Source organism: Calypte anna, chromosome 10 (genome assembly GCF_003957555.1).
Source record: "Calypte anna isolate BGI_N300 chromosome 10, bCalAnn1_v1.p, whole genome shotgun sequence".
In the NCBI taxonomy this organism is placed as follows: Eukaryota; Metazoa; Chordata; class Aves; order Apodiformes; family Trochilidae; genus Calypte; species Calypte anna.
In genome coordinates, this window is record NC_044256.1 from 12,191,899 (window position 1) to 12,208,799 (window position 16,901).

Below are 16,901 nucleotides of genomic sequence, written 5' to 3' on the forward strand. Positions count from 1 at the left end.
GGAGTAGAGGGAGAATTGTGTCTGAATTGTTCTGTATTGGAGTTCACCTCCTTTGGCCAGGATGGTTTGGAATAGCAAACACCAGGCCTCTGCAGTTGTGACTTGCTAGCTCTCTGTGGCTGGAATCAAGCTTCTGGTTTGTGAGAGCTGCTCTTTTTTCCTTTAAATGTCCAACACACATTTCTTTTCACATTATTCAGCAGCTCGTGTTTCAGCTCTGTGCTGGCGCTTAAAAAGAATAAAGAGTGTGTGTAATTAGGAAGCTAAGAAAGCTGCTGTGTGTTATGGGAAAGAAATAAAAGACAGTGCTTTTACAGCTACAGCTGAATGTCTTGCCAAAATTATCTGTGTATGGTTACTGCTTGCTTAATATTTTCTGTCAAATAAGAAAATGGTTTTAAACAAATACTAGATGCATTATAGGGGAAAGAACTTAGCCTTTTAGGTTAAGAAGTACTGGAATACATTCCTTTAAACACTTCTAGAATCACTTGAAAGATTCTGTATGTTTCTACTTTGTATATTTGTCTAGTAATCTTATCTCATCAAGCTGCAGGGGCTGACCTGGGAGGTAAATCAAAGTGTTTTGTTGCTGACAGATGCAAAGGCAGAAGACTCAAGTCCCATTTAAAAACTGAAGGATCTAATACACACTGAAATCTTGTCCTAGTGACAGACTTCTAATCAGAGACCTCTACTCTTGCAGATGATGTAGAACTCAGGGTGTGTTGTGTTTTCTGAACCTGGCATTTCAGAACTGTAGAAGCAGTTTGGCAAGTAGCTGTTCACAGCTAATATAACTGGTGACACTTAGCTGTTTTGTTCTTGAGTTCAAGTGTCTGTGCATCTGTGGGAAAGTGCTTTTGCAATTTATAGGCAGAAGGTCAAATTTAATGAAAAACAGAGCCATAAACAATGCATAACTTTGTGATAGAAAGCAAAGCTGATAGAAAGTAACTTTTCAAGCAAGGCTTTATTGCAACTCTCCTTGAAAATATAAGGTAGTTACATCTCCTTGAGGCAATTTCCCCCCCTATCTTTTCATTGTTATCTCCTCCTCAAAATAACAGCAAGTACAGGACATTCTCTGGGATGTTTGCTACAATATTTATACTGTAGGACTCTTCATTCTTTCAACCTTGACTTAGAGACTATATAAATTAACAGTATGAACCAGTCTTGTACTTTAGAGTGTAGCAATAAATGACTCCTGAGCAGAGGACTGAAGAGAACAAAGTTGTGTGCAACTCTTGCTGGGGACAGAAAACAGATGAGCAGGGGGTGATGGGGGTGTGTGGTGTGAGTGTGAAAGGGGAAGGGGTGAGAGAGAATATTTAGGACAGAAGGCTGGGTGTATTATCATAATCTCTGGATGCTCAAATAACTGATCACTCTAAAATGTTTCATTATCTGCCCAAGTATAAATTCTCTGAATTGCTTATAGCTCTAACAAATGTATATATATATATATATATATATATATAATTTTTTTTTCTTCTTGATACTTATGTAGCAAACTGGAACCATGGCTGGACAATTCTCCAGTCCTCTGAGCTAAGCTTAACATCAGATGTAACATGAGGGTTAGATTTTATTTTTTTTCTAGTAAATTTTATCTTTAAGTTAAGAATTATTTCATAAGACCAATATATACCTCTGACAAGGCCACAGGTGCATCTGGAACAACTCCATGAGGTCCCTATTGGTAAAAGTAGCTGAGAAACTCAGTGATGGTCCTGTCAATAGGCTTTCCTATTGAAACATACAAACATGAGCTGTTTGTTTGTCTCTAAATGGTAAAGAAACTCTAATCCTCAGTGCAAAGCAAAAGCTCTCACTGTATGACAGTATGTTGTACGTCATGAAACTGGTGACTTAACTTGTGTGACACTGACACAATTTACAGTCCATCAAACAAATCTCTAGAGCCATGACATTACCTCAATGGGTGCCCTTCTTCCTGATTGAAAAGGCTCTATTGATCTATATCAAATTCCAAGATGGGAGAGAGCTTAGAGATAAAACCAAAATTACTTTATTTGCTCTGCTGTTTGAATCTGAGCTGACCAATCTGAACAGGGTGAACTCAGTTTTTAAAAGCAGACCTAAATGCAATCAAATATACTCTAAATTAGTAGTTTGTGTCAGTAGAATCATAGAATCCTTGGGGTTGGAAGGGACCTCAAAAGATCATCTAGTCCAACCCCCCCTGCCAGAGCAGGGCCATCTAGAGCACTTCGCATAGGAACGTGTCCAGGCAGGTTTTGAATGTCTCCAGTGAAGGAGACTCCACGACCCCCCTGGAAAAAGCTATTACAAAAATCTATGTATTACAGATTCCATGAGTTCCTTTGCTGATTTATGTACATTCATTGTAATTAAAAAAACCCTAAACCTTCTCTATTTATATTTGTGTTAGCAACTGAACACTTGCATCATAACAGTGAGAAAATGTTTGGGCTACTTGAATGTACTGTCAAATGCAGAAAATAAACACAACAAAGAAAATACTTCCTTTTCTGTTGGTGCCCTATTGCACTTTTAAATCACTTGAGGTCATCATACTCTAATCATAGAAAACAACCCATATAAAATAATTCAAATAATGACAATTCTTATAGTTGTTGCTTGTCTTCTAAATGGAACAGACCCCTCTCCTGCAGGTTAGTTGAGATGATAGTAGTTAAATAACTATTTTTGGCAAGTGTTAAACAAACAGCCCATCTAGGACTTGCCTTTCACTCCCATGTACGTGTGCAGATGCAAACTGGGATCCATGTGGTCTGCAACAAGAGGTTCAGCAGAGTTCTTTTCATTGCTGCCTACAGTATGTCAAGAAAACTATGCTAAGAGCAATATTTTCTATGGCCTTCTCTAGAACGTGCAGAATTTCAAAAGTTAGAGGCATTTCTCTAAGTCTTAATGTACCACTAAGCCAGAAATGAACCATGGGGGTCTGCTATCCCAGATGAGATACGATTAGGAAATATTAGAAACTGTGTAACAGTGACAGCATAATAGCAACAAGCAGGGCACATCCTTCCCTCTGCTTCCCCTGTCACCTCCCCTGGGGTGTCACCTTCCCTGGTGTGGCTGCTGGGGGTCAGAGTGCAGCCACAGTGAATGGTGATGCCGGATTGGCAGTGGCAGTAGCTGGGTAGGAAGAAGGTAAAGAAAAAAAAAACAACTTCCAAAGAATCTGGGAAGTAGTAATCGACCTGTGTTGTTTATAAACTCCCACAGCTGAGCAATATGGGATTTGGTTTCAATTCATTGTGAATCCCAAACCAAACTGGAACCCAATTAGAAAGAAATACAAACATACCTTGCTGCATTGGCTTTGATCTCTGTTTTTGCAGGGTCAGGAAAAATATAAACCAAACAAAAAGCACAAACCCTTGCAGGGGTGGGGAGCAGGCTTTCCTCCTTTGTCTACAAGGGGCAAACCCAGCTTTGTTTATTTAGGCTTGCTTTGGAGTCTTGGTCTGAAGCTGCAGTGGAGGACTTCATGTCACATCCAGACCTGCACAGTGGGGAACTGCTTTTATCTGACATCTGAAGCCTCAAGTTGCGTAGCAGGGCTATTGCTCAGGTGCCATGATGGCACTTAAAAATGTCTGGCCTTAGCTATGCTGATAATTTTATTTTTGCACAATATAAGGTGGAGATAAATGTATGGTAGTGGTAACGAATGCCTTGCTGTGATCAGTGCCAGCATTTCTGTTTTACACCACTTCCTCTTTATTTTATCCCTGTGCCTCTGACTTGAGTAGAAATAAACTTTTTTCTTTTGAAATTTCTGTGGTTCAGCAGTGTCAATATTTTGCATGTGAGGGGTGCTTTAGCAGTGGTGGAAAATGGACTCTAGATGGATTTAAATCTAAAACCACAATATCCTGGAATCTGTTTTATGAAACTACCTATTTGAAGAGCTATTATTGTTAAATAAACATAAGGCAAAGAGAGATAAGTCAGATGAAGGGGTAAGGCAACTGAGAGAAAAACAATCTAAATGGAAGGAGTGGTTTTGAAAAGAGACTAAACTGAGCTGGCTGAACTGAAAAGAAGTGCAGAGGTACCAGTGGTGAGCGCACAAGGAGAAAATGTGTCTCAGGATGCATGGGTGGCTTAATGTTTCTGTGAAATATAAAAATCTACAAAGTTTAGTAGAAATACTCAAGTGATGGGAAAAAGTGACAACTCTGCACTTCTGTGCTGTAAGTGAGGCAGGCAAGCAAATAGGAGTGCCAGGAAAACCTGACGCAGGAGTTTCGTGCCTTAACAGAGCTGCCTGCCTCTGGCACAGGGCTCTATGTAACACAATAGTTATCAGTGGTAAAGTGATTTTCTTTCTCCCCCCTTCCCTCCTTCTTGTTCCAGTTTTTGAGCACAGAGTCCAATTTTAATATTTTTAAATTTCATGAAGACAATAACACTGTAATAAAGACCAGGCTTCATCCCTTGTGTTTTAACTTGTGGCATTAACTTAACATTGATGGTATGGAAGAGCATGATGGTTTTTTGTCTCCTTCCCAAGGAGGCAAGTAGTTTTCTATGTGACAATTGTAGATCTAGATTGTAGATGTCCTAAACTACATGTATACATTAAGGCATATTGGTGGTGATGCATTGATTTAGGAAAATACTCATCACCTGTCCAACCATTTTTTATGAAAGTAAGTAAAAGAAGCCTTTGCTATGCTGTGCTAAGAGAAACACAAGGACAAAATATTGCTTGAAAGGAAGGCATTAAGTACTAATAATGTAGTAGTAGTTAGCTTAGCTGCTGTCAGCCCTTTATGACTGGAATCTGAAATTGAACAGAGCTCGTATTTTGGCAGTGTTGAGTCCTGTGTGCTTTTCTGATGAGTCTCTTGGGCTAAGACTCTTAAGAAGTATTTACATGCCTAGAGTTTTAGATAAGCACTTTGTGGAGTTTTCAAAAACATTGAGGTCCCTAATACCTCTTCTGGTTTTTGAGAGGGGTGTGTGTGTGTGTGTGTGTGTGCACATGTGCATGCATAGAAAAGCTGTTGATTAGTTTTAGTCTTTTGAAGCAAAACCACATTCAGTTTAATCATCAGTCATCCCAATCAGCTGAGCCACTGAGCTATTCACAAATACTTTTTCTCTTCTATCTTTCTTTCCTATAATATTTTATTTTATTCTTCTTTTCCCATACTTGCTTGTATGTGTGAGGCAAAGAGGAAACTTGTTAATCCTTGTAACTTCTGACTTGCATGGAAAAGGACATATATGAGCAGGCTTAGTTATATGATGTTGTATGTCATATTGCAAAGATGGCAGTTCTGCAAATTCCAGCTTGCCATGGTTTTGCTGGTGAACTCTTGACACATTTACATTTAAGGAAAAAAAATAGCTAAATGTGACTGGAAAAAAATGTTATAGTTACTGAACTAGGGAATATTTTGTCAAATACTGCTCTTCTGTTTCTGGTAATTGTCCATTAATCTTCCAATCGATACAGGAGAACAAGTATTTTCAATTTTCTTGCATAATCAGTATTTAACATTTTGGTTACTCACAATGTTTGAAATGTTGCCTCATTATAACTCTATCTGAAGTGATTTATGATCCTCATGGAAGCTCTCAACTTTATTAATAATACTCCTGTGGAAAACTTCTGCTGGATCAGGACTGCAACTGGCTGCTTCAGTACTGTGCTTTTTCTTAAATTTAGTTTTAGCAGAATTTATTCAGTTAGCTCAGGATCAATTATTTTAAAAAAAAAAAAAAAAAAAGTATTAAAAAATGGAATCGAGTAATTGCAAAGTCAGTTAAACTTACATTAGTGTAAGATGAAAGATCTGTTCCTTGCTTTGTGTTAAGCTCTGCCAGGGAGGTTTAGGTTGGATATTAGGAAGAAATTCTTTACAGAGAGGGTGATCAGGCATTGGAATGGGCTGCCCAGGGAGGTGCTGGATTCTCCATCCCTGGAGGTTTTTAAGAAGAGACTGAATGTGGCACTCAGTGCCATGGTCTGGTAACCACAGATCATCAAGGGTTGGACTTGATGATCTCTGAGGTCCCTTCCAACCCAGCTGATTCTGTGATTCTTTAAGGTTGTAGTAATTTAGGAACTGGAGCTATCCATGAATGAATGAATCCATAGGTCAGCAGAAACCCAATATAATTTTACAGATTTTAAGTAACTCTTCTGTTCTTCTAGCAGACTATTCATTACAGTATGAATACCTTTCTTGCACAGATTGTACCCTCATTTTTAAATTTTTCTCACTGACAAAATCTGTCACTGCATACTTAAATTTTAATGATTATGCAGTAATTTACAATGCAAAATTTGTATCTTGTAAACATAACTTTAATTTCATTTGCCTGTTCAGAAGTACACATAGAATATTTTATGTAAGGCAGAAATCTTCAGGGCAAAGTGTGGAGTTCTGGGACTCTGGCATTCTAATTTCAGAGTTATCACTTGTTTGCTGTGTGGCCAAGGACAAGTCAGTTTAACCCAAATTCAGTCAAATATTGAGGCTCCCAGTCCACTCCCTAAATTACTGTTGTAAGGACTTGAATGGGGGTCCAGTTTCTACCAATTTTTTCCTCATTTTTCCCGAAGCATCAAAAGCTGCTACAGTAAGTAGCTCCTGGTGAGAGCAAAAAGTCTGGAATCCAGAGCTGTGTACAAGCAATATCAGCATGGGCTTTGTTCGATGAGACTTAAAACCTTTGGAGTGTTGCACAAGTGTCTGTGACAGAGTGAAGATAAAATATTCTGAAATATGCTAAGAAGTTTAAAGAGCACAGATGCTTTCCCAGAGGAACAGACAGCACCCTTCTCAATGTGCAGACTTCTTCATAAGCCTAGATTACACAGTCTGTATTTACTCATACCTTGGCTGGATTTTGTTAATAAGGTTTATTTTAAAGGCTTCTTGATTGTGTACTGAGGGGATCAGCTGTATACAGGATTTTGAGTGTTGACCAAGTAACAGTAAATGCCCAGAATTCCTGACTCTGCTTAGAATTCACTTTCTGGCAGAGACTTTTTGCATCTAGTTTTCTGCAGAACAACTTGAAGGAGTATCAGAGCTATAATGTATTGTCTTTTTATTAAATTAATATTAAATTATTAAATTAATAAAAATTTATATTAATTATAATTTATTAAATTAATAAAAACCATAACCAAATCCTAAACTGTGGCAAAAACATATGTATGATGTACGTTAGAAATAGCATAGGAATCATATGAGGTAAATTCTGAGTACAGATTGCTATTAAAGAGATCTTAAATTTGTTGCTTTTTTTTTTTTTTTCCCAAGATACAGAAAATAACAAATTGAGTCATAAACAGTATTTCAGTAGATGTTATTGTTGACTTTCATAAACTGCAGTACCATGGCTGGCATATTTTCCTGTTTTTACAGATTTCTTGGTAATTTAATGTCAGGCACTCGGATTGTCTCTGTGAAGTGTGTCTGGATTGCCTGCTGGAACTCCTCCATCAGCAGGGGGTTCTGTTGTTGCTCAAGTGTCCTGCGTGTACCAGTGCTTGTAAGAGCTTTCTTGATCCCAGAATCCTTGGCTTGCACTGTTGGTGCTTCCTTTCTACATCAAAGAAAGCTGCCACTCCTGAACCTTTGCCAGAACTGTGCTGTTGCAGCTCGACAGCTGTGGCAGTTCATAGATTGAGCGTGGTAGCTGCAGACCTTATGGTCCATGATGTGAATGGGTTTTTTTTTGTTGTTGTTTTTGAGCATATGGGGACTTTTGATGGACTGGGCCCATTCTTCTTGATGCTGGCAGCTGGAGAGTTCACGGCAGTGGGCTCAGACAATTGCCTGGCTGGACTTCTCTACACTTTGGGTCATGCTCAGCTGTGAAACATTTGCTCCCTGTTAGAAGGGAGCCTTAATAAAGCTTTAGTTAGGTTTGCATGTGACATGTTTGGAAGCTGAGTTATTGTCACACCAGCAGCTTAGAGGGCATCACCATGCAGGGGGTGATGGGGACACCCTCAGGTCCCTGTTTCCCAGGAGAGTCACACCACAGACATATTTCTCTTTTATTCCCCTTTAACTGGCATATCCTTTTGTAACTCTCTTAATCTGTCTTCCTAAAAATAATCTACTGTGATCTCCTTGCTCCTGTTTGTCTGAGAAGGTACAAGTAATGAAATAAAGGCTTCATAAATATTAGTGAGATAGGAGTGTTCTTTGTGAATATAAACACTCTGGCAGTACATTTGTGCAGTTCTTTAACTCTCTGTGATTCAGAGACCTTTTGGTACAGAACATACATTTTGCTTCTCAGATAACAGGCCCTTGAAATTCCTGGTGTCCTCTAGATGGCCTGGGGACTTTCTTATTATTCAAATGGAATTTTCTCTACAAATCTGTGAATGAAATGGCTCATTTTTTAATTTTTCATGGTTATAAGTTGTATGAAGTTTTAAAAAATGAAATATTTAAGCAAAAATGGAATGATAATTTAGTTTGCCCTTAAATGTAGCACATTTCTCCATATATTAAAGGTCCTTTAAATTTTTTTAAAAATCCATCTCGCTCTGGTATCTTGATTTTGTTGGGACAAGATATGCTCTTAGGTCCATCAAAAATCCTTATGGGAAGTTTAGACTTGGGGCATAGAGCCCTTCTTTGCTCAAGGTAGTGTGAGCATAGTCATATGAGAGGAAATACAGGCATATCCTACTGTTCATACTTAATATTTCTGATTTAAATGTCTGGGAATAGAGATCTTTGAAACACTGGGATGTCCTATGGCCACTGATGTGCTGTTCTGGAGTTCTGGTTCAGCTGTTTTGTAATGAATTGCAACTACATGCAACACTTCCTTGCCTCCCTGCATTTATATGAAAGTATTCACTGTCATAGGTACTGCCAGAATGTGGTTTTAATTTCTGTAGCCCCTATATGATTATAGTTGAAATCAGTGTTAATGTCTTGCATAAATTAAAAAAATGTTACATTTCAAAATTATGCATAAACTATTAGCAAAAGAGAACTTCACTTTCTTAAATACCCATCTATAATGATGTTTAATTGAGAGAAGTTTTATAGCACTCATGTAGCCATGAGAGCAGTAACAAGGATTTGATTTTTAGGGTGCAGCTTCTTGCACGCCATAATTTTGATTAAATAGCAGTAGGACCTAATTCTGCTGCTTGATTTACCTTCTTTAAAAAAAAGAAATAAAAATCCATTTTATCAGCAATATTTTACTGTTTCCCCAAGCACTTTGGAGGAATCTGTGCTAATGTTCACTGAAAGTTTAGTGGGAAAAAAAAAAACCCTTATAAAATAGTCCATGTAGAGGTGATGACCCTGTGAGTTTGATACTGGGGGGTTCTGAGCACTCCACTCTTGATCCAGCAGAGCAGTTAAGCACCTGCTGAAGTATGAACTGAAATGATTAGCTGGAGATAAGCCAGAAGCACAGGCACTTTGTAGTAGACCCTTTATTTATTTTGGGGAGCAGACTACATTTTTTTTTTTCTTTCAAGTACGTGAGAGCAGGAATATTTTTGTTTTCTTTGAAAATACAGTGTGCTGAGGCAACCAAAGAGTGCTTGCCATTATTTAGTGCTTAACCTCTAAAATAAGAGGTTTGGATTTTCTCCAGAGCATTAGGATACTATGAGCAGTGCAAATATATTTAGGAGAGCACCTTTATAATATGACTTTTTCCCTCTTTTTTGTTTTTTTTTTGTTTTTTTTTTATGGTGGAGAAAAATCTTCTTTTAAGTATCTATTGCCCATTTACAGATGATTTCTCCACTTTTAGTCTCATTCTTTGTCTTTGCATGGCCATTCCTTGGGTCATTCTTGATGTGGGGTGGGAGACCTGAAGAAGCTGCCATTGACCCATCTGGCTGCATACTCTGCAACAGTTGTGAGGGCCATGTGTCTTCTGTTTTTTTTTTTTTTCTTTCAAATCTGTTTGAAGCTTTGCACCTTAGTATGGTTTCTCAGTGTGGGGCACTTCTTTTTCTTCTGAGCACTCAGACTTTAATTAGATCTCTAGCAGAAGTCAGTCACAGGGGTGTCTAAGGTGCCCATTCATTCTGGGTGCTTAACTACTCAGTAAAGTAGAATATTATATTTTTAATTAAAGAATATTTTTCTATCACAGTGGCAAACTGTGTGCAGGTGGCTTTGCCACGGTGTACTTTTTATGTTATTAAAAGTGTGCAAAGATGCCAGACATTAAATTAGCTATGTTGTAGGTTCTTGGGAGTCTGCACTACATGAATTAGTAATAACCTTCTTTTTGAATATGGGAATTAGCAATCTATATGAAGTATAGCAGTGAGGACAGAGGAAGAACAGGTAATATGCATAGCATTGTAGTAGAACTAAGAGTCACAAAACAGGGAACTACAAATATTTGAAAGTACTTTTGATCTTGAAGGCAGGCTGGCATCTTGGTTCTCTGGTCTGATGGAGCAGTCTGGAAAAGAACGAAACAGAAAAGCTCTCTCCCCTCAGGAGGCTGAACCCCACAAGGAAATTCAACTTCAGCCAGAAGACATCTTGCTATCCACCTTATCCTTCCCATTGTTCAGGGGAGACTTTCATAGCACTCTTCAGAAAGCCATTAGTATTGTCAAATTGCATTAAATCCTCTGTGCATAATAATTTAGCACCAAATGAAACAATTACATGGCTGTAAGGCAATAACTGCAAGTTTTAATCATTTATGAGAAGCATAACCATTATGTATTAACCATACTGGAATGTTGTATTTTGTACTAAGTACTTTATATAAAGTTATATCTTAGAGTATTTGTGCAGTTTGGCCTGGTTATGTGTTTCAGTGGGAGATGTAGTCACAGTTATATTATTTCCTGGCTTTCTCTGTCTTAACTTTGGGATGACTCTGTTAGTTTTCCCAGTTGATTGCTTTGAGAGAGGGAAATAAATTTGAAGTATTTTCATAGCTTTGGCTTTTTTCTTCAAAGATTTTTCCTAAAATCTAGGTTTTGCCTCATGGGTTTGAAAGTGTGCATATTTATGACAAATGTAGGAATTTTCCATTCCATTAAAGTTTCAACAGATAATTTCAGCAGATACTCCTTCAGAACAAAATGAATGAGAGTCATTAAAAGCTCCTAAGTCTTTAATAGAATATGATACCTTTCAGTCAGTCATTAAATAGTATTTCATGATTTTGCAGCCAGTTATGTGCAGAAGAGTTTTGCTGGCTGGTTAAAGACTTCTTCTACTCCACTTGTTTCAACAGTAGCTGAATGAAAACAAACAGCTCTGATGGCTCAGTCCCATCAATGACTGTTGCAAAAGAAAGCCAAGCAAGTGAATCAGAAGGTTAGAGCATTGTGTGCAAGTATTGGCTGGCAGGAATCCTCTTGGCTTATATTATGAAATACCCAGTGGATATATAAAAAAATAGGGTAATTGTTTTGAGACTTTTATCAGCTCTCTGTTGCTCTGGGATATTTTTGGCAGTTTCTCATGTTCAGTAACTTTCCTTAGTGAAATATGAAAAAATTTTTGTAATTAGTGGATATGATGAACACAGAAACAGGCAGATTTTTTCTGAAGCTCCTCTTTATAGTGCATATGAGAATGGAGAAATGTATTGTTCCTGTGCAATAAGAAGGCTAAATCTTAACATACGTAAAATAACATTTCTGAAAAAATGTATGTGAGCTTGAGGCTTTTCTAGTTTAGAGTTTTGGTGAGCTGTAGCTTTTAGTTTAAACTGTAGACAAATCAAAAGAAAATGACACTGCGTCTAAGAAATCAGTTACAAAGAACTAGTGCAAGAACAACATTTTCAGTTTTAGGTTTATGGAAAAGTGTTTTCTCAGATTTTTTTGGACTATACATTCTTTAGCAGATAGAATTTCTGTCTTTTAAAACTCTATAAGAAATTGCAGTTTGCATTTTGAGCAGTAGGTGAATATACAGTACTTAACAAGAAATAACATTTCTTTCAAAACTTTTTTTTTTTTCCAGATCTCTTCTGGAGGATCCCACATTAGCCCACCATAGCTTTTAGACTGTCTATCATACACCATCATATTTAATTTTTCAATCTTAAAAAGAACAGTAGGATCTAGGAAGAACTTTCAAGCAAGGAGTGTACAAACTGCAGTATTTCCTCAAGCAAAAAGGTCTTTTTCCATTATACAGAATGTGCAAGTTTTACAATAAAAAGCAGTTTGCCCTTGTATATAGCTGCAAATGAGAGGTGACAATCCCTGATATGAAAGCACTTTCATGTTTGTATTTTTTTCCTCTCTGAAAACTCTGGTATATGAAATTGGATGGAGGGAGTTGCACAGTCACCTGAGGGGAAGAAATCTTTCATTTCACAGCCATTCTCTGGGTATAAATTTTGATCCAAAGGAAACCTAATGGGTTCCACCAGAACTATGAGTAATGAATGACTTCAGCTTCCAACTTGGCAGTGCAAGGGTAAGGTAGTTGTGGCCCTCCTGGTGGGAACCCTGCTTTTTCAGAGCCTAAAAATCTGGCTCTGGCCCTAGAGTAAAGGTGCTGACTCCATGGCACATGGATTCTGAGTCTGGAGATGAGGGATTCTTCCTGTGCAAGTAATTCCAGGCTTACTGGGAGTACATGTGATGGTAGCAGTTTTGCTTTTGATTAGCTGACTCATAAAAACTCCCAGGTAGTGCCACATAATTACCTGGCCCCACAGCTGGGCATGCTTCTATTTCAGTTCAAAGCATTTTGCCGCTTGATATAGTGCATGTAAATGATGCTCAGCAAATAGTTGTAGCAGCAGCTGTGTCCTCTGTGCATTCATTTTCAATAATTAATTGGGTATCCTGTGACTTTTAATTGAGAGAGTTGTGCTGCTAGTTCTAGAGCACCTAAATTCAGTATGATCAGAACAAAAGCTTTGTGTCCCTAGGTCTGTGAAACAGTAAAGCTGATCCCAAATACACCATTATGAAATAAGCTGTAGTGGTGTAAAATTTAAGTATAACTATGGAAACTTTGTACCAGTTTTTAGGACCAGGAACCCCGACAGCTTATAGGCTTTAAGGAATCATTCTTTCCTGTATCTCTCTGAGCACTGAGGTAGTCTCCTTTTCAAAGAGCTCAGTGTAAATATCATTAAAAACATATCCTTGGGCTAGAAATTGCAGTGCCATTAATGCTTGTGTAGAAACAGGAAAATGTGTAGAATCCTCTTCTTCTGCTCAGTGCTTTTGCTCCTAGCTTTGGTGTGTCTTAGGTGGTTTTCAATGTCTATGAAACAGTCTGCAGATCCTCTGACTGTCTCTATGCAGTTGCACTCAAGTCTCACTGTAGAATTGGCAGAATTAGAACTGGAAGTCAGGTAGGTCCAGAGGGCCCTCAGAACAGATCTGCTCCAGCCTCTCACTTGAAGTTAGAGCAGGTTGCTCTGGACCTTGTCCAGGCACAGCTTCAATGTCTTAAAGTACAAGAGCTCTGCAGCTTCTCTAGTCAACCCATTCCAATGTTGGATCACCCTGTTGGTATTTTTATTCTTCTTTCCTAGCTTTCCTTTTTAACAGGTCTGAATTTCTTGTTTTCCAACTTGTGATGGTTGCTTCTTGTCCTTCCACAAGATTCAGGTTCCATCCTCTATATGCTCCCACTAGCACCTAAGCTTTCCTTATTCCCTGCTGCTTCAGCCAGTCCAGAGATCTGCTTGCAAGAGGTCACTCTGTGTGACAGAAAAAGTTATTTTCCCTCTGAGTTGCATCCAGTGTTATCCAGTGTTATTCAAAACCCAGTGAAGAGCTTTGCAACACTTCAGAAAAGAAACCAAACCAAAATATGGGTGGCAGTGTTTCAGCAGACATGCAAATTATTAAATATCCTTTCAAAGTCAAGCAATCATGAAAATTCATTGCATTTATCCTTCACCAGCATGTAAATGGATTATTTGTAATGAGACAGCTATGGGTTACTACTGAATGTGTATTTTGCAGCTTCAGCCTGGAAAGGATAATTCCCCCACTGTGCTCAGTCTTTGAAAAGAAATCACTGGGAGTGGTTTCAGGAAACCACAGATCTGTTCATTGCCTGCTGGAGAAAGAAAATGTGCTTGAGGTTGTGGGAAATGGCATTGTTTTAGGAATTAACATTGCACAGAAAGGAGAGAGAAACTGCTAGTGTAAAGGAGCTACATAATTTCTGATAGGCTGCATTTTATGCAGCTTTTTCATGCACTTTTCTCCATCTGTGCTGAGGGACAACTCAGACCTGCCAGCAGAGACCTGGGCTGTGTCCCCCTTCGTGCATGGCCTCAGGTTGCTTCTCTGCTGTGATGTCTTGCAGCAGCAAGATGATGACCCAGAGGAACTCACTGGTACTTGGGCTTCTCCATCTCTGTTTTATCTGCTTTTGTGCTTGTTCTCTCAGTGCTTTGGGAGAGAAATAATCTTGACAAGTTTGTGGGCTGCTTGGCATATGAAGCATAAAGAGTGTGAGTCCTACAGTAAAGCCAATAGAAATAATTGGCAGCACAGCTCTCTTTGAACTGACGTTTTCCCTGAAGCAGGTCTGTTCTTTTGGCTGTGGGGTAGCTGTGATATTGATGCAAGGTCAGATGCTACGGAGCTCCCAGCTCTGCTTCATTAGCTCATCTCTGCTTTTTGGCGAGGCAGCCTTCTCCCTCCTCACCTGACACCGAGAGGAAGGAACCATCACACTGCAAAGAGCTGTGACCCATTTTCAGATTACACAAGTCTCCAAGGCCCCTTTAATTCACTGAGATGAATTCTCTTTTAGAAGGTGCTGTGGACAAACAAAACCACTTTAATGGGGGCAGCTTTGGGGAATGACAGCAGTCAGTGAGCTGGGCCTGGGTTTTATGTTGTGCTGCTACAGATGCAGTGATAAAAATCAATTAGAACAGATTAACACATAATATTTTTGCAGGAATAATCCTAGGATTTTGATTAATATTTCTTGAGCATGTGTTAAAACATTTCTGCCCTAGTGATGCTTCCAAAGGATGTTTCCTACTGGGGGAGCATCTGGCTTTCTTTTCATGCTGTTGCAGTACAGGTACCCTGCACAGCAAGGAACAGATTGCAGAGTTCTGCTCATGTGCTTATTTCTAGCCATGACTTACTCAGTCAAGACCACACTCAAGTCAGACAGTCTGGAGTTTTACATAAAAGTTGGATAATGTTTAAGCCACATTAAGAAGGTTTACTGAAATCTTCTGTTTAAAACTCGTGCTTTGAGATTTTGAAGAATGTGTGGCAGTTTTGTGTTCAGCATCATAAAGAAGCTGAGTTACATCTGAGTTACATTCCTGAGTTACACAGGAAGGTCACAGTGCAGCATCATTCCTGAGACTGTTCTTTCCCCAGACCTTCATACAACTCACAGCAGCTGGGATAGGGGTCATATCCCTGAACCTAATGGCATACAGGATCAGAAGGTACTTGGAGACACACAGCTGGAGATACCTGAAGGGGTTGCTCTGGATTTATCTGGTCCCTGTGCTTGAGGCTGCAGTGTAGCTTCTGTTGTTAAGATACAAATTGTTTAATCCTGATAAATAATCTTTTCTTTGCCTGTGTAAATCCATATTGAGTATTTTTGTCTTGAAATGAGTGCTTCACATCAAAGCCTAAGGTTACTTGTCTCTTGCACACTTACCTCAAAAGGTTGCTGCATATTTTCTAATCTGGAATGAATTCCTGTGACTCTTAGAGATATTTATTCTGTAATTAAATAATCATGCAAATATTTTTTGTTAAATTTATATTTTTACAGTTGTTCAGTGAAAAAATAAGTGGAGCAGAAGGAACAAAGTTAGATGAAGAATTTCAGGAGATGGAAAGGGTAAGGAAAGCAATGTGTTTTTCAATATTAAGCTATTGGGGAATCAAAAATGTTTCACATTTCAAGTGATAAAATCATTTGTAGATAAAATCAATTGTAGTTTTACTTGGGGGGACGCACCCCACCATGTTCTTACAAACTGAAATATATAAGGATAAGTGTGACCTTATCTTTGAGCCTTGTGAGCTCAGCCAAATGAGAAGAGGCATCCACAGAAGCTGTCTGAGCAGAGGGATCTGGTTGCACTGGCACCTCTGGACAGAAAAGAGAAACTCCTCCAAGAACAGTGCAGAGCATCAGGAGGAGCCTTTCTCCTCTGCTTGTGAGGGAAAGGAGAGAGAGAAAAGGCTTAAGTGCTTAGTGAGTCTTCATAAGTATCACAAAGCACTTCTGTTTGATACAATTCATGATAAAAATTTACTGGGGTCAAATTTTCTCTTGATACAGAATTGTATTTCTTCATTTAAATCCATGTTCAGAAATTTATATGAATTGCTGTGGGAATTGAGATGTTTGCTATACACTTACTCTTTACTTTTATTGCAAATTAAACAATGTTACTAGCAGATTTTGCTTTTTTAGCTGTTATGTGCTTTTTTTTATTGCTGTTCTCTTTCTCTATTTTTTTTTTTTTTAATTTATAAGTAGACCTAGGTCATGGCTTTTATTGTTGGCAGATTGAGGAAAAAGACCTGCATGACTTGTTTTTCTACAATTTTCCAAGATACACTTTTGAATTTATGACCTAAACAGGTTTCTAGGTTTCAGTTTCTGTGGCTGCAGAATAACTATTTCCTTTCCCTCCATTGTAAGGGGAAAAATAATGTGCAGGCCCTACAGGAGGAAAAGGGAAACAAACCAGAAATGTGATTTTATTTTTTTTTTTTTAATATATATATATATATATGTGCGTGTGTGTGTGTGTGTGTGTTCAGACTTCTTCATCTGTCCAGAAAAGTAACAGTTGTTGGGCTGGCAGGAAAACTGAATTCTAGAATGTAGAAGGAGTAGTCAAGAGTGGTGGGCTGGAAAACATACATTTCAATGTAAACCTTCTCTCCTTCCCAATAGTAC

At 38.4% G+C, this 16,901-nt stretch overlaps 1 protein-coding gene across 1 annotated transcript in view; it reads left to right on the plus strand.

Annotated features, from left to right (window-relative positions):
- SH3GL3 (SH3 domain containing GRB2 like 3, endophilin A3) overlaps nucleotides 1–16,901 on the plus strand; it is a 47,231-nt gene that overhangs the window by 17,313 nt on the left and 13,017 nt on the right. Inside the window, exon 2 of the mRNA XM_008491989.2 lies at nucleotides 15,759–15,827. Within this exon, the coding sequence (XP_008490211.1) occupies nucleotides 15,759–15,827 (69 nt within the window). The remainder of the gene's footprint in view (nucleotides 1–15,758; nucleotides 15,828–16,901) is intronic.